Source organism: Phalangium opilio, unplaced genomic scaffold (assembly GCF_054372755.1).
Source record: "Phalangium opilio isolate 3A_F unplaced genomic scaffold, DU_Popi_V2 ptg000014l_1, whole genome shotgun sequence".
In the NCBI taxonomy this organism is placed as follows: domain Eukaryota; kingdom Metazoa; phylum Arthropoda; class Arachnida; order Opiliones; family Phalangiidae; genus Phalangium; species Phalangium opilio.
The window spans coordinates 3828772-3852791 of record NW_028324149.1 but is presented as its reverse complement, the minus strand read 5'-3'; the positions used below and the strand labels follow the sequence as shown (position 1 = coordinate 3852791).

Here is a 24020-nt window from a genome sequence, read left to right as displayed (position 1 = left end):
TAGTATTTAACCACACAGTGGTTTTGTTTTAATTGAATAATTATAAAACCAAAGTCAAGTATATTCAGCGATTTTTTAAAGGTCAATAATCACCAAATACATAAGTGCGATTTGCAAATTTGATCGTTATAACAATGTGTGTTCAATATTGAGCCATTCTGAGCACGTTTTAACATTAAGTGTGAAAAACAATTAGTTTAATTTACGATAACGAACAATCGCTTACGTGTCCAGGCACTTTCCACGCTGAGGAACTTCGTACAGTTTTTATTTATTTTTTTTCTAAATATCATAATAATATATTGCACCGCACATATATCAATTCGCGACTTTAAGGACTAGGACGGATCGTGTTCATAAGGCGATTAAAATTAAGATCGCGTATTGAAAAATGTAATTTTGAAAATGCAATATTTTACAGGAAGTTATAGATAAATATCTAAGTCTTAGTTTTAATATTTTGAAGTAGAAAGCTGCTCCAAATTAAAGTGTTTAATAATTGCAATTTTATAATTAATTGCAAATTCATATAATCGTTCTTGTTGCGTTTAATTTAATCGCTGTTATCAGTAAGCCTATATCGTAAAAATAGACACGAGAGAAATTCTTTACGGTTTAAATCCTGCTTCGTAACTAAGGGACAAGTGATTGTTTGTAATAACTTAAACGCGGTTGACGAGCTCAACTTTTACTTTCTTTCGATTTGTCCGCTTGCAGAGCTTTCAGTTCACGAACCGAAGTATTTGACGCGAGATCGTGGGCCGAATGGTTTGAGGGTAGCGAGCCTTGGGCGCGTGAATCGGGCGAACTTCTCGCGGCGGCCGCGTTATTACCTATTTGATAAGAACGTCCAAAAATGTCCATGGACGTTGACTGATGCATCGGTAAATTTCCCATGGACAAGGGAAAGAAAGGGTTCATAACGCCTTGGGGTAAACTGATCCCGAAAGCCGGGTTCAACATGGGTCTGGAGGACATCCTCAACTTCTCAATTTCGGCTTCCTTCAGCCTCTTTTCTTTGGCCCGTCTATTTTGAAACCAGATCTTCACTTGGGTTTCCGTTAAGTTGAGCGAACTTGAAAACTCGGCCCTTTCCGCGATGGACAAGTACTGTTTGGCGCGAAACTTTCGCTCCAGCGCCAAAAGTTGTTGCGTCGTGAAAGGGGTTCTTGGTTTACGGTTGCTTTTGTGACGTCGAAGTTGACATTTTACTGGTCTTAAAGGCGGGGGCTCTGATGAGTGTAATGATTCTGATAAAAAAGAGAAAAATAAGTCATGTCACCATAAGTTAAACGCTTTCACCAATCTTTAATTACATTAACACAGTATGGTGATGACGACCAACTAAAACTAATCGTATTGATTATTAAAATGTTAGGGGGAACTCGGGTTTGAACCAAGGACCTCTCGATCTGCAGTCGAATGCTCTACCACTGAGCTATTCCCCCGTTGTAGTATACGAGTTAAAACACCACGTGGTATCTCGGACCCTTAGACCCGTAATCGATAGCCTGGTCAATTTTAAAAAAGGACAATTTAGGCCTCGTAAAATTCCGAAACTCTCGGAAATATAATAATTAAATATTAAAGAGTTTCGTAGGCGTCTAAGTCCCATTAGAAGATTAAAGGTAATTACCCTTTTCTCGGTCAACATTTAATGAAAAAACGCGCTAAACAAACTTGGAGAGCGCGGAACCGTAATTGCTGGCCACGAGCACGTCTATTTACTCTGCTTGCTTAAGGCGCTGTCCGAGTGCGTGGCCGTTCTTCGGCTCCCACGACAATTAAATTGTTATTTGTAAAAAGAAAAACGCTAAAAATGGACCATTAGGTTCGTTAATGGAAATGCTTTTCTTAAATATTTATCTAAAGCTACAATTGGAACGACCCAAACTGCACCCAAGAACGCAATTAGGGAATTAATAAGGCAAAGAAAATATTTGAACTCGTTTCGAATAACGGGGGAAATCGTGCTTAAACGTGTAATAGCGTAGAGGACTGCAAATTTTCTTCCTATACTTATATTTCAATGTCTTGCCAGGCAATCCCCTACACAATCATTCTTACACGCCCAAGGAATTATGCCAGTAACTTGCCTATAATTATAGTTACTGCAATTATAGTTAGCCAATTGTAGTTTATTTACAGTAAAATAACCCGCGCGTCAATATAATTACTTATGACTAAATGAAAATTTTTCTTCCTGACAAGGGGTGTTCTTCCCAACTCGAACCGTATAATATTGAGTATTTGGTTAAAACGGATGATTTTTTAAAGTGCAGAGTAAACATTAGCCGCGCTGCAATAATAATTTTTCCGATTCGATAAATTCGATGATTATGTTTTTAGCTAATAGAACAAAAAGATGGCCGGTTTGTGCAAAAACGACAACCGGCCATTAAGAGTTATATTCTCATTTTGTTACAATTAGAGCGGTAACCCGTCGATACAAAACACCGCGGCGTCGACGCGAAAACACTAACGGATCAGCGAATCAACAGAGCGAGAAAGGGCATACCGCAATGACCAATTACCAGGGAGTACACCTTATAATGTGCCTTACTGGAGTCGTTGCAAATACGCGAAGTTTTAATTTGATAGTTTCAAATAATTGAAAAAGGAACGTAATTAGTTGCTTTTGTTAATTAATTGTTGGATCACGCAACGTCATAACGGTGTCGTCTTCCGTAAGGTTTCGTACCCCAATGTAGATATATTTCGATGCAAAATTTGAAAAATGTATACGTTATTATCCTTTTTAAATTATAATACGTTTAAATATAATTTCATTTTAATATTTATCTCGCAGTAGGTTATTTTCGTAATTCGCCTCTTGGGTAATTGAGTATGCACTCTCTTTGTCAACGTCCGCTATAGAAGCTGATTCGAATGTTTGTCTTTGGACAATTGCGGGGACGATATAGATTAACAAAACTTTAGTTTCAATCGACTCGGGGTGATTACTTGTAAATATAGAAAAATAAGCGTGTTTGTCTCACATTGGCGACCACCCGTGACCAGAACGCGCGTGCGATAATCAGTAAGACTGTCACTAGTCTGTACATAGGGGGCTGGGGGACGGGACAACAACGTTGAATATTAAAACGGAAGAGTCGAAGCCATAGAGAACTTATTAGCGAATAAAGTATAACCTTAATCTAAAATGTTTCGCGCTTCGTAAACTTCGTAATTGCATTTTGTACTTTTTCGAGGGCTCCGCACGCGAAGACAGAGACCGCGACGCGAAGATAATATCGCCTTTCAGACTCGTATGCTGCATGGTAGGCCTACAATCGGATTAAAAACAAAGGCAAAATAGTCCGTATATAAAGAGGTAAAATTATACGAACTGACTGAAATTTTGCGGGGACCTTCTTCGTTTAATTATTTAAGCAGTAACTGTTACATTCAAACATTGAATGGACATATTGTAGCTAAATCAGAACAGAAATGTTACAACCCCTTCGGGAATAACCACGTTGAGTCTACGTTAATTTTTAATTTTTTCTGAAGTTGTAAGTAGGGCCTATATCTCTACACACTAACGAAAGATTTAACTATTCAATGCGTTATTAGCGTCTTGAATGGAAATATTGCTGCTAAATCAGAACACTACGTTCTTTTAATTTTTTCTGAAGAAAGTATAGCCTAGAGCTCTACACACTAACGAAAGATTTAACTATCAACTTCATAATTAGCGTCTTGAACAGAGAAATTGCAGCTAATTAGAACAGAAATGTAACCCCTTTGGGAATTACCAAGTTGATTCGTTGACTTCAACCGCGTTCTTTTAATATTATTACTATTTAGAGTACTGGTTGATATCCATATCCCATAGACGGGATTTATGGTAAATAATCGTTTGATATCATTGATTGAGCACGCCGTGCACCCCTGACAAGCCTTCAACTTTTAAAATGGTAACGATTAACCAAAATGGGTCCATATTGCTGCTGTGGTGCAACAATCAAATCACAGTTTGATTATCACGCGCGAGTAAAAGTTTAATTAGGAAGTGTATAGCGATGAATAGCAAATTAAGTTTAACGATCCATGAATGACGCCATCGTGTACCGTCCGCTATGCTATATGGTCGAAGTCAATCGGGTATAGTCGAATATTAGCGCAGGTGTCCGAAAAGTGATCCCTTAAAACCCCGTAAAACGAATGAGGGAATAATTTCTCAGGGTGGTGCAGGGCCAGGGGTGGCCCGGACTCGGGAGGTGGGACCGAGGTCTGTCGAGGTTATGAGAAAAACGGTTTACAACGCGCTTTTCTAGTTAAAGGCTACGCAACTACAAAAGCCCAATTGACTACCTACAAACAATATAGTCTGTCTGTTCAATATTTAAAAGAGCTCATTTTGACTCAAAAACAAGCTGGCCAAATTCCGAAATCATAGTTTTACTCGAAACTATATCGGTTATTTGATTATAATAAAATATTTTGTGACTTTAATCAAATCTAATGATGTTCTAATAAATTTTTCATGAAGGTTATTAATTATGTTTTATCTTAATAACATTTAATTTAATGTAATATTTTATTTTAATATTAATTAATCTGAACTTTATTTTAATAACAATTAATCTAATATTTAATTATAATATTAATTAATCTAAAATTTAATACTAATATTAATTAATCTAATATTTAATTCTAATATTTATTAATCTAATATTTAATTCTAATATTTATTAATTAATCTAATTTTTAATTCTAATATTAATCAATCTAATATTTAATTCTAATATTAATTAATCTAATATTTAATTCTAATATTAATTAATCTAATATTTAATTCTAATATTAATTAATCTAATATTTAATTCTAATATTAATTAATCTAATATTTAATTCTAATATTAATTAATCTAATATTTAATTCTAATATTAATTAATCTAATATTTAATTCTAATATTAATTAATCTAATCTAATATTTAATCTGAATAACAACTAATCTAATATTTAATCTGAATAACAACTAATCTAATATTTAATCTGAATAACATTTCATCTAATATTTAATTTTAATAACAACTAATCTAATATTTAATCTGAATAACATTTCATCTAATATTTAATCTGAATAACATTTCATCTAATATTTAATTTCAATAGAAATAATCAGCATTAAATCCAATTAAATTAGTTCCTATTCGTCACTCGACTCGAACCGTTAATATTATCATCAACATCTATGGCGTTAGTTTCACTAATAATGAATGCTATCATCAAATGAGTGAAGCTGAAGCCATAATCAAAAGTGTATTAGTTAGTTCGGGGCCCGGGAAGTCTGTCCGATTATATAGTCTAGGGAGCGATATAACCTAATTACGCGCGCTGCAACCCCCCCCCCCATGCAATGTTGCACATGCACCTTCGAAACAATACCAATAACTCAATGTTAAATTCAACCGTATCGGACCAAACCGAACCTCGGTTCGTCCGCTGGTTGCTGTATGTTAGCGCAACCTGTCGCTCTCGAATCTCGCGCATTCCTCCTGACCAAAACGCGGGGAAACCCCCCCCCCCTCACCCTCGTGCTCAATCATTACTATGTTTTTTTAAATTAATCCCCCACGCTACAGAAACGATCACGCTCCAATGCCGCTAGGGGGGATAAATACTGGCTTCTATACTTTTCTTTTTTTTTTACCTTAATTGACTGGGAATTGATAAATTGACAGAGTGACGTGACGTACCTGCGTGGCCATAAAACAGACCATAGATAAGACACTTTTATATTGGCCAAAGTGATGGAAAGTACATATTAAACTGTTTTGATCAGTTAACTATTTTTATTGCTTTTGATAAATTGCTCTTTTTTTTCTCTCTCTCAAGAGGGTCGTGGGATCTTTCAAAGAGTTTGATCGTGGAATACGGTTTAATTTTTAATTACCTATCAATCTAAGAATTTATTTATTTATTTATTGAATTTCGCAGGTATTTTATAATTTAATGACTTACTAGCACCAAGTTCAATTTTTGTTAGGTGTACGCAAGAAGTGATATCTAGTTTATTAGGGAGAAGGTATAAGATGCCTAAGTATTAGCGCGCCATAGTCCCAGTCCCCCTTTCAAAATACAGGGGGGGGGACGTAAAAGGAGGCCGGGCTATTTCGCCTCCCCTCAGTCGGAAAATACGTAATTTTCGTCATTCACGTCGCGCTGACGTGAGTTTTCAAGAACCAATGAGATGCTGATCGTAATTTAGAGGCAGCGGGGATTAACTCCGGACCCACGTTTGGACTGGAGATAAAGCTGGAAATGTGACGAATTCATACCTTCTCCGTAATAAACTAGATATCACTTCTTGGTGTACGGGTTGCATAACCATGACCTAGCTTCGCGATACGGTTTTTTTTGTGCGTTTGTTAGTTAGTTGGTGGACACCGCGGGTGTACACGAAAAACCAGCTATAAGATTAGGAACCAGCTATTGTTGATTTCAGATTGGCTATATCCAATTTACCAATTATTACATTAAAATAGTATAGTTGATGTTAATTCATCGCAGGCTTTTAATTCTCTATACACGTATAATCCATTACTCCCCCATCTATTGTTATATAAGTGTAGGCTATTATAAAACGGGTGTCGTTACACGAGGAGAAGGTAAGGGGGGAAATCGAATTTACACGCAATCGGAACTAGAATTTGAATCGTTTAGTCATGGGAAAACATTAAAGGCATATGTCACTACCAAAATGATGTATTTATAACAGTATGGGTCGAAAAGAAATTATATAATTTTATAGTATTTTTCTCAGGCGTCTCATGGTATCGGATATCTTATATAATATTCTTGATATTTCTAAACATTATGACTTTAAAAATAATTATGTTTTAATATTATTGAAAGGGTGCAAACACTTGCGTCTGTACTTGTTAGGGCTATAGCAGGGTAGGGTTCGTACGGAACCTGGATATCCTGGATAACCTGGATGAGTCAGGGATATGGAAAATAGGGGAAAAAGTCAGGGATTTAAAACATTTTCCTAAAAAGTCACTGGGATATGTCAGGGATTTTGTTTGGCATATCAAACCATTCTTCATGCAATGCTAAATATAAGCCAGGTGTGATGAAGTTGGCTCTGGTAAGCGCACCTTAAAATGGTCAAGGATATAGGCAACATTTGGTCAGGGATAACCTGGAAAAGTCAGGGATTTTCAATGTAAAAATTTCGTATAGTGTTAAATTGTGGTTGACTACTGTTCACACGAGTGTACACGATTAATCGTGTCGTGTTTTATTCCTTTAAGGCGCGTATAGTCGCGGACGGCGCTTGATACGACACGTGGCGAGCGACTTTGGACTGTCGTCGCGGTTTTGTTCACGATTGTTAAACGCGGCTTTATATTTCCCCGGGCGTAGGTAAATAATAATACTCTTTGCGGCGATAACCATTTAAAGCAGCACTCGCCTTTAATGTATACTCAAATAAAACGATTAAGAACTGAATAAAAATCTAATATTCGATATAGCATGATTTTTCCACGCCGCACCCTCCTTGACCAAGTCCAATACTTTTCACTGCACGCAAACCTTCATTTTCAATTCGTCTCCACTCAAGTTTATGAGAGTGAATTTGACGGATAAATATAATTTTTATTTCAAAAATGCAATGCGTTTTTAATTTAAGTAATTTATTTTTATTAAATATTTATTTATCTATGATACGACTTAATTAGTTTTACTAACTAGCACAAATACTGTGCAGTTTTGGAAACTTAAAATTAAATTAGCGCCCTCAGAGGTGTACCGTAGCTTCATTAGCAGATTTGTTTTAATTTTTGAAGGTTTTTATAAAGTTACTTCAAAAAAAAAATCTTACAAAGCAATTCTTAAAAGTTAACCGAGTCGAGGATTATAAATTGAAAAAACTTGCAGATTTTGAAATATAAAATGTTTTATATCTACTGTATAAATTATGAAAAAAAAGTGTTAATCTAGGCTTCGTTAGATCATATTTCTTACTGGGATCTATATTCATTATTGTATTACGAAAATGATTTCATTTAGCTTGCACGTATCCCCTTCCGTGTATCTACCTTTTTTTAAGTCGGAAGAAATGAATAAAGTCGCTAGGAAGACGCGTTTATTTACCGATATTTAGTTTTAACATTGAAAGTGCATTATTATAGAAGAACTTTTCTATTGTTCGGCCGCGCTAAATCACACGCGGTTATGTTTTTTGTTCCGTGATTACCCCTTGCAGATACGAACGTACAAAGCCAGTCCCACAATCATTTACCAAATGACATTTAAGTAATTCTTAACGGTGCATGAGGCCGCTGTATACACTCTATTTATACATTAAATGGCTTGGTTTACCGCACTAACATAACGATATATTTAATAAGCAAATAATGCATGCTCGCGGCCACGGCTTTTAGACACTATTCTTATGACCTTTTATATTACGGTTTATTTTTTTATTTTTTGCGGAAGGAAACTTGAAACCGTGCCTTAACAATCACGAGTCTTCACGACACGAAATATGTGCCCTAATGTTATTTCTATACTGCTTTGATCCTTTAAGTTTATTGATAAAATATGCCTTAATTTTTTACTGTTTTTAATATCGGTGGTAGGACTAGAGGTCCTTGGTTCAAATCCGAGTTAATTCTAACCAAATTTGCGGTTGCATTTGGATATAATAATCCTTAAAATGGTACCCAGCTATAGTTGACATTGTTGGGTCAAAATCAAATTGAGCCTGGATATCATATGGGGGAGTTGCTAAGTGTACCGCAGTGTATCGAGGGGTCCTTGGTTCAAACCCGAGTTCCCCAGCATAATGTTTTAAGCAGTGATACTATTTGAGTATCACTTATAGTTTGAATTTAATTGGGAAGAACTATACCCCTTCAAGCGCTAATTTTTTTAGTTAAGTTAAATTATGATTCATCCAAGTATACCAACCTTCTTATAACTGAATATCAATTGCAATTCTACCATATTTTACCCAATTTAATTAATTAATTTATCTAATTTCACATGATCTTAATTTAAAGTAATGCATTAAGAAATAAGTTTCGACTTACTCAAACCAGCCGCGACGGCGGACATAGCTGCTGATGTCGAGTTCATCCAGCCCGGAAAGGCCGCGTTTGCCAACCAGTTCTTAGCGGCGGTCTCCGTGGTGTGACCTTGAAATGCCCCAAAATGGTTCAGAATATGACCAAAGGGTAGCGAAGCCGCGGCCATATCTCCGAATAAAGGGGGACAACCCGGCGGCAAAGAGCTGAGAAAGTTCATGGGTATCATGGCTTCGGTTGAGGTGGTCGGGTTGGAACTCCGATGTTCGTTGCCAGCAGTGGGCGAAAGGGTTTTCTTGTCCCATTGTTGGTGGTTACCTTGAAGGAACGCTCTCGATTCGGGGTCACGTTGACCCGGTATAGCGTGCGGACGGTGTATGATAGCTGCCGGAGAAGGTGACCTACAAGAAATTAATCGAAATTACGATTTAATCAACATACTTGAAATTATATAATTTTTGATCATTTGTATGGCGGTCTGCAAATACGTCTAGTTTCAAAATGGACATATTTATAACTTTAGGTATTTCGTGCAAGTTTTAATTGAAAATTTGTCGAGGGATCAGTCACTGAGCGTACCTTTGAATGTCCACTAAAGCGATTACGCGTAATCTTTACAAAATGATCTGTTAGTGATTAAACCCTCGAATTTTCTTTATAATGAGTTTTGTATCCATACTGAATATTGAAGCTCACGCACATGTGTGTTCTTTTTCCAATTGTGTACTCAAAAATAATTAATCACTATCAAGAAATAACTATGTATATAGTGCATGACAAAATTTATAACTTTTGTATTACAAATATAATTCACTTCAATGATGAAGTATAAATTATAATTTGATTATCCGTGTTAAATTGAGAGTATTTAAAAAATTTTAAATTATGAAATTTATCTTAAGAAAATTTACGTGAAATTTAAAAAAAATAATGTCACAGATCGTTCCCGGTTTAAAATCTGGTTATAAAATACATAGTTCTCGACCCATATTTTGATCCCGTCCGAAACGAATATTTGCGCTATTCTTTGATCATTTCCAAATGATAACCGGATGGTAATAGGTATAGCCCCATAAATCAAAGAGGGATAGGCGGAACGGGGCGTCCAATTCTATACCCCCGCGCGAGCATATAGAGAGAGGTCGAATTGACTGACCTGTTGGACGATGAATCACTGTCTTCGTTATCGGCGTCATCTTCTCCTTGGGCGGCGTGCGTCGTCGCTCGACGACCGACCCCCGATGAGCCACCGGTAGCGGCAGCCGCGGCCCTTTTGCGGCTAGAAAGGAGAGAGTCCACGGAGAATGAGAAACCCCGGACGGGGGTCTGTGGGCCTCCGTTTCCCGGATTCCGACGCTCAAAAGCCGTCAATAATCTCCTCGGCTCTTCGTCTTCCGTTAAATCCCGAAAAGATGGAATGGTAACATTCGCTCCCATCTCCGGGGAATCGGGTGTAGATGGACGGCAATTACCAGCTTTTTCCGGTGATGCCGTTACCGAACGGGGCGCCAAATCTCGTGCCATGATACTTAATAGTTGTCTAACTCTGTACTGTTCTCAAACCCAAATAGAGATCTCAACCATTTGACTTAATTAAAAATTGAAATGTTTCGTCAAAGCTTAATATTAAGAACTGGTTAACACGTTAATTGATTTTATAGTTAATTTATTTAAAATAACACCGAGATTCGCGATTAAAGTAGTAAGTACTTGAGTAAAATACTTGACGTCGATACATCCGAAAATATTTTGGCAAACCAAATATTCATTTCATCACTTTTTAACCTAGCAATATCGAATTTTAATTTTCAATTCACAATCTACACGAATCCAGCAATTGCAACCATTGTTCTAAATCAGGTTAACGTATAAGTAACACTCTGGCGGATTCCGGAATGACTCCGAAGAGTTGTATCTTTCCCGACAAGGGTCGAACCACTTAATGAAGGCGATAGTTCCGGCGGCCGTTCTCTCCTGGATGGTTACTTGGCCCAGGCTGTGGGGGAATCCCAACACTAAAACCGAACCGAACGGAGCGAGGATGAAAGTAACGTGGTACGGTGGTTAAAAGTTGGGGGTAAACTCACTCACTCGGGGGGTCATGATTATGATCGTTATTCTCTTAATAAGCCGGTTTTCGCGACACACCACGCGGTGGTTCGTACCCGGCAATAGGGCGGTGAGTTAAAGTCGGGAAGGCGTTGTCCCTACGAAGAGTAGCTACCTTATTGGTTTCCTGTGTTTGAGAATCTCCCGAGTTGAGCGTGACAGCCGACTTACTTACCCAGTAAGAGGCGGTTAGCCGCTGCTGTTATGGACGGTTGTCAACTCCGACTAAATGTTATTAGCGCATTGCATTGCGCAAAGGGATTTTGTACGTCTTAATTGGCTTGGGGGAGATTCTATTGTAAGAAGGGAGGGTTTGGGAATTGATGCGAGTTAACGTGATTGTGATTTTTTGTGAAGGAATCGGTGTTAAATTTTCAAATCAGAAATTTATTTATTCATTTTAACGAATTATCAGACTTTCAATATTTTTAATACTATTAAGAAATCTGTCAAATTTCTATTTGTAGCTTTTAGATATGGTAATTTTCAAGTATCATTAGCATGGACAGGGTTTGAATTTCAATAGACTGTCGTTTATACACCGCGACATGCATTAGATATTATTACGTAGTAAAAACAAGGATGATTAAGTGTGGAGTGAAAAACATTTTAATAAAATTTTATATAAAGAAAAAATTATGGTTCTGCAATTTTAAACCTAATTAAAAGCCGCAAATTAAATTAAGGAATTAATTTAATTTTCTTGTTTCTCTTGAATGCACAGTTTTCTGTAATTTTAACGTACCTACGCTAATATTAGCGTATGGCGTAACAGCGCGCGGTTCACGATTATAGCAGCTTCCATTTTAAATATTTAGCGTTGTATTTTAATGCTTGTACGATGGCAATATGTCACTGGAAATGGATGTTTATTCAATTTATTCAGCTCCCTTTTCATATTTACGACTTTATTATTGAGTATCGTTCGCGATTGAGAGCCATCGACTTTAGTGCGCGCTGCTTGAACTAAAAGCCGATTTTATATTGAAACGCTCCTACTCCATTTCGTCATTGTCCTCTGCTTATACGCTCCATTAAACACGACGACTCTCGAGTAAGGGAACCATTGACAAAAGACACCCCTGGTAGTGACCGGCCACTCGGCCCGTCCATTAAAAGTCAATCGGGATTTGCTTTACTAACGAACACCAAGCGGAGGGTTAAACTATGATATTTTGGCATTGAAAATTATATTTTCTTTTATCAAACAATCTACGAGTGCACCTCGGATATTCTTAGCATTATGAAGTGTCTATGGTTATTTTTGGCATATTGGGAGTCATTTTATGATGGCAATATATGTATGGCGACCTCGAGAACGAATTTGAGTCTACATTGAATGTAAAGAAAAATTTGGGGGAAAATTGCTTTATTTGAAAACTCTTGTCAAACCCTAAGAATAATTTTTCACCGATATTTTGAACTTAATTCAAAGTCACGAAGAATTCAACTAAATTTTTCAATTCAATGCAAATTCTAAACTCTCACAACGAAAGGCAATTAAAATTATTAATTTATGATGGAAAATTCATCAAATTAATATCACGAAAATGGTGAATTACATCTGAGTAATTACTCGTGAACTGAAAAAAATTTCCACGAAATTAATCTACATTGAGAATCGAATTTTAATTACGAGTTGGATTATTGAATAACATATTTTTACGCAGCTTTTTTCACATACTTAATACATTACTTAAATACTTGAAACTACGTTTTACTTCAACAAATAGATTTCTATTGGAAGAAATAAAATTGCATCAAACAATGCGTGTGAAAATATTTCTCGTGATTTTAAATAACCTTTAACACGATTGAACACGCTTCGGTTAATTTTTCGTTGATAGGTAATTTCATTTTTCAATAAATAAATTGAAAAAGAGATAATACTGTCTTCGTTATATGCTGGGTAAATATATTATAGCTTTCTTCATAAGGTTGGTTTGTACACTAAACTGCGTGAGTCTTAAACTTGATTTAAGTCATAGGTCAAGGCCATATTAGAAAATGGCAGGTTCATGCGTGCAATATCTTCGTTATCCATCGTTCTACCCACTTTTGTCCTAAAACGCTACCCACATTGCATCGAAAACAGTATTTCTACCAATTCTTCAATAATAAATTTGACGAACAATGCTTTATAAAATTAAAGAAATCAAATTGTGCATGGGGAATTACTTGACAGCTGTCAAACTTATTTTTACAATGTTACTTATGATAGTCTACTTACGTAGGTATGCGCAATCATTATTTTGAGATTGTTAAGTATATAAACGTATAAAGGATTGCTTTTTAGAGGTTGGGCATTTGATAACAAATTTAGCAATTCTGACGCGGCTTGCTTCTGAATGAAGCTTATTTTTCTTTCTTGTTCTTGTCAATTTGACAAAAGCGTGGGGGGGAGGGGGAGGCAAGAATATAAAATGAATTTTATTTCCCGCTGAGGTCAGTGGCATTCCCCACAATAGAAATATACAACAATTCGCGCGCAAAATAAAGTTTTACCAATAGCGAAGATTAATTGTTTGACAAACGTAATTTCCACCCAATTTCTAAGTCAAAATAACGTAACTCACTTTACCAAGGAATTAAGGAAATTGTAGATGGCGTTGGTTAGTGTTTTATATGTTCAATTCGATACATCGAACTGGAAAAGGAATCATTGTGGCTAATAACGCGGCGCCATCTCTGTCCTGGCTTTGTAAATTTTCATTTAATTTCTAAGCCTAATGGTACAAATTTTACAATATTTAACTTGAATTTATTTAAATTGAGAATTCGATTAGCGTGGAGTTACTTGGAATTTGTAGGGAAGACATACTGGGTAATTTGTTGTTGGCGTCTCTGAATGGAAACTAGTTAGAAGTCGAGATTAATGCGTTTTCAACGGTAGCTCTGTCAGTCAAACCCCCATTGAAGGTAATTACTATTAACGTTGTTAGTTAAGATTTAAACTCTCGACGGGGAGTAGTGGGGGAGGGGGGTACCTATGGAATTGCCTCTGTTGAATGAGGATGCCCGCGGAGAAATCTATTGTAAAGAAATTCGCGCCAAGGCGAATAGTAATTGTTTGTCGTCCATTTTTCATCCGCGATTGATTAGATAATCGCCGCTACTATTCCTCCATTTCACGCCACTGCTAATTTATTTTCCAATGGTGCGTGGTGCTTCGAGCCCTAAAGGATTTCAAGCACTTAAATGTTAGAAGGGGATAAGAAACTTTTCTTAGCCATCTTATTTCGCGCTTCATTTGGTAGATTTTCCTCTGGTATGAAACAGTAAGAAATCTGTACACATAACCCTAAATCAATACCATAATATTTGCTTATGTGATTTGTTACCTTTTTTTTTTTTTACAAAAATATCATCAGAGAAATTAAGAAATACCATTGATAATATTGATTTATTTACGTATTTGAATCATACAGGTGTGTTTTAATATCCGCTAATTAAATTTGATTACAGTTCTCGTTGGAATGTGAACCAGAGTGACGCCATAATGAGGGCAAAAGACGCGACAATGCTGCCGCAACCACACTTGAGAGCGTTGTAACCTTGTTCCATAATGTCTACAGCAGTTTTGATAATTTTAACGTGGTCGCACTTCCCATTCATTGTTTTATGGCAGTTTCTGTAACTCGTCAGGTATCTGTAATTAATTTTGTAAGTTATTGCGTCGCTATTACCAGTCACAAAACAACAGTTCGCGCGAATGCGGGCTAACAGACCTATGAACTGTTGTCTTAAGACGCTTGCTCACTTGCACGTTTTTTCTTTACCGACTTGGTCTGCATCCGCGGGATCTTGACCTTGTTCTACACCAGACTCTTTGAAGGCATCCATTTGGCATTTAAAATTTGCTTCCAAACAAATCTGATTGGGATAAAATTCAGGATCGATTTCGCTGGAACCACACTTGAAATGGTCGGTTCCTTGATTCATCATATCTATACCTTGTATGAAATTTGGATTGTTTTCGCACTTTCCAGTCAGTTTTCCGTAGCACTCTCTGGTAACCTTAATATATCTGAAATAATTTTTGGATAAGTTATTGAATTGCCGTTAAGTCACAATTTAAATTAACCCGGCAACCAAACAGGTTTCTGCTGTTTATGGTATTTAGTTTGCTTTAATTATTTTAAGTTATTCTTACTTGCACGCAATTCTCTTATCCAATGTCCTAGGATCTTGAAGAGACGCCATGTTTTCCAAACCGGCCTCGATCATCGCTTTCTGGTTGCATTTCGAAACCCTATCTGTGCAGTAATTATAGGCAATCATTGCGGGAACTGTGGCTCCGGACTTTGTACACTCTTCCTCTTTAGCATTTATTTTTGAAGTTAACGAGTCCCCACATTTTTCAACAAATTTCTTTAAGCAGGCAATATCGGCGTTTATATATCTGAAACGCAATAGCTCATATTAAGCTTCTCAAATTATGAAATCCAAGGTGGTGTCTTTGTACACGATAACAATTTGAATCCTTTATTACTTGCACAAGGCTGATTTGTCGTTAGACTTCGTCATTTGGAATCCAGTGGCACTTTCCGCTTCAAATTCGCAGTTTATTATCGCGAGATTGCATTTGTCGGCATTCGTTTGAGCAACGGCATGATGAGTACCTAAATAAATTTAAAAAAAAAACTAGTTAAACACCAAACCATAATGAACCATTAACAGTTTAGTTTTAAGTAATTTAAGAGTGCGCTTAGAGAGAAACTGAAACTTTAAAAGGGAAGATAAAATACTGGGATTGTGACCTTATTACGCCTAACAATATGACGGGAGATTTAATTAATATCAACTTACCGCATATTACTACCAATATTAAAAACGTAGAAAACGCCACGCTCTTCATTTTTGATGCAAATGTCCAGCGATGTATCGTTGACTGCCTGTTATATTCAATTGAATAAGCTTATGTACAGAAGTAGACTATATTAATTATCATTTATCTCTATAAGACCATATCGACAAATAAGGAGTGTTTGAGTTGTACAATTATGCGCGAGGGAAACGGCTTCGCGCACTATACTTCTAAAGGTTCCTCGAATTCAAAACGAAAATTAAATGTTCAAGAGCCTTTTTTTCAGGATATCTTATCTACGTTTTAAGTTGAGATTATGCGTCTATCTGGGATATTTGATATCACTCTTTGTAATTTCAACGGTAAACTTAGGCGACCGCACCTGTAAACTTACACACTACCCCATTTCAAGATCTCCACGCAATCTTAGTTCTGTCACGGAAGTTAGTATTAAGAACTTAAACAGCTTGGATGAAATTTACCTTTCTGACTAAAATGAGAAAACAAGATGTTCAACATTGAAAATTAAAATTGTTCACTAGCATTGTTTTCCCATAATTTTATTAATAAACTATGTTCCATAACAACTGATTAAATGTTTAAGTACTTTCCATCTTATTTGATAATCATGTAAAATATTTACTTCAAGTTTCAGGATAAAAATAACATAATGAACGACTTCTTTGGTCAGTGCTAAGTAACTGATTTGAACCACTCGCAAATATGAGTGTTGCCGGTCTAATCTCGTTTTTTAATAATTGGGAATTCGTTGGAAATGACCCGATCCCCGAATTTTCAATTCAATCCACTAATAATACACATAGGTATGTTGTTCAATATTATCTTCAAGGCTATATTAACTAAAAGGGGCGTTTAGCGTAGAAGTGATAGAAGTGATACAGGCAATTAGCATTACACTTACTTATCATTATGAATTTATTAATGTCAACGTATCATCCATACAGTTCACGGTAATGGGTGATAAGCATTCCAGGTGTTATCTCTATCAGTTCTTGGAATACAACGATAAAATTAAATATAATTTACAAGCTATCTTATCTACGTTTTAAGTAATTGTTTTTGTAAGTGATTACGCTATAATGGTGTAACTTTTGCAAACCTGAAAATTTTGTTATCACTTTGGGAAATTTTAAAAGTAATTTTAGTGAAACATAAGTTTATAACATATGTTCCATGAGTATGACACTATACCCGTACAAGTTCGTAATGCTACTGAGAGACTTAAAGCTCGAGCTAGTTCGAGATCGTCAAGCGAGAGTTGAAGTCCTATATACACTCGTTTAATTTCGCAATCCATCTATTTAGACTGTACTAAACCTTACCTCGAATCTATGACCTACCTCACTCACTTCGTGACAAGCTCCAGTTTGTAACCAGTGACAAACTTATGGAAAATATCTTATGAACTTATGGTGAAATGGACGCGTAAAACATGTCTACCGGATTTGAAGTTTCTTATTGACCTTTTACTGACCCGAATGCTTCAAAAACTGAACTACGCTTTCATTCAATTTCAAAAATGCCCAAAGAGAAATTAAGAAATAACGATTAAGAATACTGATTATAACGAATATATAAGCGCCCTTTATTATATTTAAATCATACAAGCGATGATAATTTTAATGTCAGCAAATTGAATTATACTTTTCGCTGAAATAGGAACCAGAGTGATGCCGTAATCAGGGCGAATGAAGCGACAATGCTGCCGCAACCACACTTGAGAGCGTTGTAACTTTGATCTATCAGATCTTTAGCACTTTTGATAAAATCAACGTGGTCGCACTTTCCATTCAGTGTTTTATAGCATTCTCTATAACTCTTCCCGAATCTGAAATTATTTTGGAGAGTTATTGGATTTTTATTGCGAGTCACAATTACCAACAACGAGGGTTGCAGCAACGGGGGCTAATGAGTCTGAAATATTTCCATATTCTTACTTGCAAAATACCTCTTTACCGACTTTCGCCAAGTTTTCAGGTGTTATGCCATTTTCTAAACCAGACTCTCGCGAGGCTTTTTGGGCGCACTCGGCGTTTAATATTTCGCAAGTCTGAAGAGGATCGCCTTCTGGTTCGCTGGAACCACACTTGAAACTCCCTTCAACGTCATTTATATGTTTTAAGGCGCCCAAGTAAACTAAATCGTTGGTGCACTTTACAGTCAGTTTCCCAAGGCATTCTCTATTACGCTTTACGTATCTGAAAAGATTTTTCAAAACTTATTGAATTGTCGCGAAGCAAAAGCCACGCTTCAAAGACCCGTAGAATTGGTAGAACGACATTATTTTTTACACCGCGTCCTAACACGCCTAATACGCTTGTTAGTTTTCGTTAAATAACTCGAGATACGTCTTACTTGCACGCTTTATCTTTACCGGCTGTGAGTACATCTTGAATACCGGCAAAATTGTAGGCTTCCATATTACATCTCGTCACCAAAATTGAGCACGGCTCATCGGGACTAATTTCGGGATCTTTTCCGCTGGAAGCGCACTTGAAAAGAGCGGCGGCTTTATCCGCGAGTTCTTTACTTTGTTTGAAAGTGTTTCCGTGGTTGTCGCATTTTCCATTCAGTTGTTGAGCGCATTCTTTGAAACTCTTGAAGAATCTGAAAGGATTTTCGATTAAAATTAAACAGAATCGCCGAGATGTGTATAGTTCGGCTTAGTCATTTTTAAAGATGTTCTTACTGGCACGCCTTTCCTTTGTCAATATTGTTAAGATCAAGGGAATTTTCATTTTCTAAACCGGACTCTTTTAAGGCTTCCGAGTTGCATTTCGAATACGCGTTGTTGCAAAACGTGTCCAACTCAGTATTATCAGCAGCGGCGTAATGAGTAGCTATATTATTATTGTTATAGCAAAAATTAAATTAAAATTTATTAATGCCCCTATTCGTGATAAAATTAAACCAGGGATAAGTCAGGTGAGATGGAGGTTTTAGTTACGCATCTACTATCATACTACTAAATACTAACTTAATCCCTTAGTCTTAGGATAAGCGGGGGTTTCAGGGCGTTGCTCAATCGGAACTACCTTTAAGCTTACTACGTATTAGCTGGTTTAAAATCTAATGTGAATTATTTTGGTAAATAATGACCAACTTACCACATATTACGAGCAATATAAAAAGCGTAGAAAATGTAACTCTATTCATTTTAGATGCTTATTTGTCTAGCGATTATTTTCAATTCAATCCACTTATACGCGTAGGTGAACTAAATATGCATTACTCGTTCAATATTATCTCCACGAGAGATAAGCATTCCAGGTGTTATCTCTATTGGTTTGCGGTATACAAAACGAGAATGAAGGATTCGAGTGTTTTATCTAAGTTTTAGGTGGATTTTATAAGTTACGTTACGTTTGCGTAACCTTTGCCTACCTGAAAATTTGGTTATCACTCTTTGAAATTTTAACGGTAATTTTAGTTAAAGCAAAAATAAATAGGGGAAAGTGTCGGACTGCGAAATTTTCCTGCCTTAACCTTAGCTTGACATGCATTTCGAGACGCTCGAGCGCGCGAAATGGTATCAGCCAATCAGATTTGTGGTTGATGATGTCATTCTTCCCGAAAATAACGCTCGTACGCCACCAAACGGGAGAATTTGGCATAGGCGTATCTCAAGGAAGAGTCACAACCTCGGACCTCCGCGCTCTGTTCTATTTTCTTTAGTGTTATTTTCGCGTTTGAAGTTTGAGCAAGGTTAAAGTTTGTTTAAAACGTTAGCACGCTCAAATTAAATTAAAAATGCCGCAGATGTTCTTGAAATCATCATTTAATTAAAAAACTCATCGTTAAAATCCTTTAGAATTTCGTTTAAACTTAGGCCCTAGGTTGTCATTATAAGCTAAAACGTTCTAATCTTAGTAAATAACATCAATATTAGCAAGCTACATTAATACAATCATGTAAATCATCAAATTAAATTGTGGCGATAAACTGCAGTGGCCACGGTTATCCTCAGTCTAAAGCAGCTAATGTAAAATAAAGCCGCACTATTTTTTCACGCGCAATATCACAAATTATCTTAGGTACGTGGTGAATAGGCGAGGGGGATGAAACAGATTTCGCGAGTATGCATTCACTCCTCCAAAAAGAGTCCAAATGCATGTCACAGACGAAGGAGAGAGTCCGACACTTCCCCCTATTTATTTTTGCTAATACCCATGCCAAAATCCTAGCGTCTGAAATAAATTTTTCCTTCCATGTTATTCGGAAAAGCTTTTATTCAATCCCATAAATGTTCGCGGATAAATTAAAAAAAAAATAATACTGGTTGTAATGAATATAAATGGCCTTTATTAACGTATGTTTTCATATTTGAATCATACAGGCGTAGATTTTGATATCCGCTAAATAAATTTGATTACAGTTTTCGTTGGAATGTGAACCAGAGTGACGCCATAATGAGAGCGAAAGAAGCGACAATACTGCCGCAACCACACTTGAAAAGGTCGGTTCCTTGATTCATCATATCTATGGCTTGTTTGAAATTTGGGCTGTTTTCGCACTTTCCAGTCACTTTTCCGTAGCATTCTCTGGCAACCTTAATATATCTGAAATAATTTTTGCATAAGTTATTGAATTGCCGTCAAGTTACAATTTAATTTAAACCGGCAACCAAACAGGTTTCTGCTGTTGATGGTGTTTTGTTTGCTTTAATTATTTTAAGTTATTCTTACTTGCACGCAATTCCTTTATCCATTTTGCTAGGATCTTGAAGAGACGCCATGTTTTCCACACCAGATTCGATCATCGCTTTCATGTTGCATTTAGAAACCGTATTTGAGCAGTACTGATCGACAGTCATTGCAGGAACTGTTTCTCCAGACTTTGTACACTCTTCCTCTTTAGCATTTATTTTTAACGATCGAGTCCCCACATTTTTCAACAAATTTCTTTAAGCAGGCAATATCGGCGTTTATATATCTGAAATGCAATAGCTCATATTAAGCTTCTCAAATTATGAAATGCAAGGTGGTGTCTTTGTACACGATAACAATTTGTATCGTTTATTACTTGCACAAGGTTGCTTTGTCGTTAGACTTCGTCATGTCGAATCCAGTGGCACTTTCCGCTTCAAAGTCGCAGTTTATTATCGCGAGATTGCATTCATTCGTTTGAGCAACGGCATGATGAGTACCTAAATGAAATTTAAAAAAAAAAACTAGTTAAGGACCAAACCTTAATGAACCATTAACAGTTTAAGTAATTTAAGAGTGCGTTTAGAGAGAAACGTTAAAGGGAAGATAACTTGTGACCTTAGTATTTATGTACTTGTACCAATATGGCGGGAGACTGTCGAAAAGATAAATCTTTCTTCGCGTGTACCCACTATACTTAAGACTAACTTCCAATGGAAAATTATATTACTGTGTAACAATGCGGTTTTGGGCTGGGCATTGCTTATCAGTCAGTAGGTGCATGGTCAGGACTTTTATATATATATATATATATATATATATATATATATATATATATATATATATATATATATATATATATATATATATATATATATATATATATATATATATATATATATATATATATATATATATATATATATATATATAAAAGTATATATATATATATATATATATATATATTCAAAAAATGATACAATGCTTTAATAATTTTGAAATTAAATAAGGATCGATCTAATTTAATTAATATCAACTTACCGCATATTACTACCAATATTAAAAACGTAGAAAACGCCACACTCTTCATTTTCGATGCAAATGTCCAGTGATGTATCGTTGACTGACTGTTATCTTCAACTGAATAAGCTTTCGTACAGAAGTGAACTATATATATGTATTAACCAATTATCCGTAAGATTATATCGACAAAAGGGAGTGTTTGAGTTGTACAATTAGGCGCGAGGGAACCGGGATATAATCATTTCGCGCGCTACTTCTATAAAGGTTCCTCGAATTCAAAACGAAAATGAAATGTTCAAGTGCCTTTTTTTCAGGATATCTTACCTACGTTTTAATTTAAGTTGAGATTATGCCTATCTGGGCTATTTGATATCACTCTTTGTAATTTTAACGGTATTTTTAGGCGACCGCACCTGTAAACTTACACACTACCGCATTTCGAGATCTCCATGCAATCTTAGTTCGGTCACGGAAGTTAGTATTAAAAACCGTTAAAAACTTAAACAGCTTGGATGAAATTGACCTTTCTGACTAAAAAGAGAAAATTATATACTCAACATAGATAATTAAAATTGTTCACTAGTATTTTTCCCATAATTTTATTAATAAATTATGTTCCATAACAACTGATTAAATGTTTTAAGTACTTGCCATCTTAAGTGATAATCATGTAAAATATTTACTTAAAGTTTTAGGATAAAAATAACATAATGAACGACTTCTTTTGTCAGTGTTAAGTAACTGATTTGAACCACTCGCAACTATGGGTGTTGCCGGTCTAATCTCGTTTTTTAATAATTGGGAATTCGTTGGAAATGACCCGATCCCCGAATTTTCAATTCAATCCACTAATAATACACATAGGTATGTTGTTCAATATTATCTTCAAGGCTATATCAACTAAAAGGGGCGTTTAGCGTAGAAGTGATAGAAGTGACACAGGCAATTATCATTACGCTTACTTATCATTATGAATTTATTAATGTCAACGTATCATCCATATACAGTGCATGGAAACGGGAGGTAAGCATTCCAGGTGTTTAACTATAAGTTCTTGAAATACAACGATAAAATTAAATATAATTTACAAGCTATCTTATCTACGTTTTAAGTTGTTTTTGTAAGTGATTACAAGGTGGGGTGGCGAAGCGGTTAGCGCTTTCGCCTCGCTGCAAGAGGATCCCGGGTTCGATCCCGGACTGTGGCGCCGGGTGAAAATCTGGGAAGAAATACTTCCGCGTAGAGTTTGCAAGTTATCGATCCCCGCTTGTTAAAGGAGTTTTCCTCCGCGGTCTAACCCGGTTTCTCCTTTCCATCAAAACTTGCAGAGGTTGTTAAATTTCTAAAATTGGGTTTAAATTTAGTTTAATGTTTAATTTTGTTTCAATTATATTTTAGTTGTGTTAAATTTTTGATTTGTCATTTTATAACGCTTTGTATTGTATTTCACCTTTTGTAATTTTGTAAATTCTTGTAAACAAGTAAGCAGGAGAGGCAAACAAATCTTGAAAAATAGATGACGGCGCAAATTTTGGGGTTTTTTACGGAAACGAAAAACAACTAGTTGAAAAAGGGAAAATTTTGCGCGGTACCGTGGTATGGGCCTAGCTAACCCATACCAACGGTTCTTAAATAACAAACATGTTTTCGTAGAAAATCTAAAACGTAAAAACCTAGTAAGTCAGCGCGTATAACCAAGCAAGAAAGGGTTTAGCCCCAGAAAGGACGAGAGCTTGGGCCTTTGAAAAGCTCTGGATATAGCCAGATAAAAAATAAAATAAAATCAGACCTCTTTAGCGCCTTAACGAAGCGAGTCATATGTTGCGACTCTCAAAAAATTTAGAAACTTAGTGCAGGGTTATAGCGCGCGCAACCCTTTAAAACATTTAAGGATCAAATTTAACTTGAGCGATCCACCTCAATTCTAATTGAAAATATGTGCTTTTTCAACCATTTATCATTAAAGTTGTTTATTGTTTTCAAAATGGAGTTCATTAATTTCGCAATCAAATAGTCACGTCGACCCACGAACCAATGGCATTTAATTCTCGCGCGGAAAATGTTAGTGTTTTCATTCCGCTAACCTTTCCATAAATTTAAACATGCTCTCCCAAAAGCTATAAGGAATAACGGTAACAGAGGTTAACGGTAATGGTTAGTCTAGGGCGCTGTACGTTAGCTGTGGCATATGGGCTAATAGCCACCACCCCTCTATGTAATGTAAAGGGACCCACCTGTAAACAAGCCACAGGCTTAGTGTGGCAATCCCTTCATAGACAAAGCCTAGATTATTATTATTATTATTATAATGGTGTAACCTTTGCAAATCTGAAAATTTTGTTATCACTTTGGGAAATTTTAAAAGTAA

The 24020-nt window shown here is 36.0% G+C and overlaps 3 protein-coding genes and 1 non-coding gene across 5 annotated transcripts; all 4 read right to left on the bottom strand.

The window, feature by feature from the left end:
- LOC149705173 (uncharacterized) lies at window positions 1–11444 on the bottom strand. The gene is made up of 3 exons (XM_089865373.1): window positions 10203–11444; window positions 9053–9447; window positions 1–1250 (listed from the first exon to the last, which is right to left on the bottom strand). Exons 1-3 carry the CDS (start codon window positions 10568–10570, stop codon window positions 682–684), a joined length of 1332 nt encoding a protein of 443 aa, XP_089721499.1. The 5' UTR covers window positions 10571–11444; the 3' UTR covers window positions 1–681.
- TRNAC-GCA (transfer RNA cysteine (anticodon GCA)) lies at window positions 1377–1448 on the bottom strand. Its single transcript has one exon. It is a non-coding gene; the product is annotated as a tRNA-Cys (tRNA).
- A 6094-nt stretch (window positions 11445–17538) lies between the features above and the next one.
- Window positions 17539–19139, bottom strand: LOC149705172 (uncharacterized). Its single transcript, XM_089865650.1, has 6 exons — window positions 19091–19139; window positions 18961–19029; window positions 18673–18823; window positions 18339–18590; window positions 17921–18181; window positions 17539–17811 (listed from the first exon to the last, which is right to left on the bottom strand). Exons 1-6 carry the CDS (start codon window positions 19137–19139, stop codon window positions 17622–17624), a joined length of 972 nt encoding a protein of 323 aa, XP_089721776.1. The 3' UTR covers window positions 17539–17621.
- A 1182-nt stretch (window positions 19140–20321) lies between these two features.
- LOC149705171 (uncharacterized) lies at window positions 20322–21803 on the bottom strand. 2 transcript variants are annotated; one of them, XM_089865410.1, is made up of 4 exons: window positions 21671–21803; window positions 21006–21129; window positions 20669–20915; window positions 20322–20542 (listed from the first exon to the last, which is right to left on the bottom strand). In XM_089865410.1, exons 3-4 carry the CDS (start codon window positions 20794–20796, stop codon window positions 20353–20355), a joined length of 318 nt encoding a protein of 105 aa, XP_089721536.1. In that variant the 5' UTR covers window positions 20797–20915; window positions 21006–21129; window positions 21671–21803; the 3' UTR covers window positions 20322–20352. The 2 variants fall into 2 exon arrangements, with proteins under 2 accessions (XP_089721536.1, XP_089721537.1); XM_089865411.1 differs by having other exon boundaries at window positions 21671–21797.
- Between the last annotated feature and the right edge of the window lie 2217 nt (window positions 21804–24020).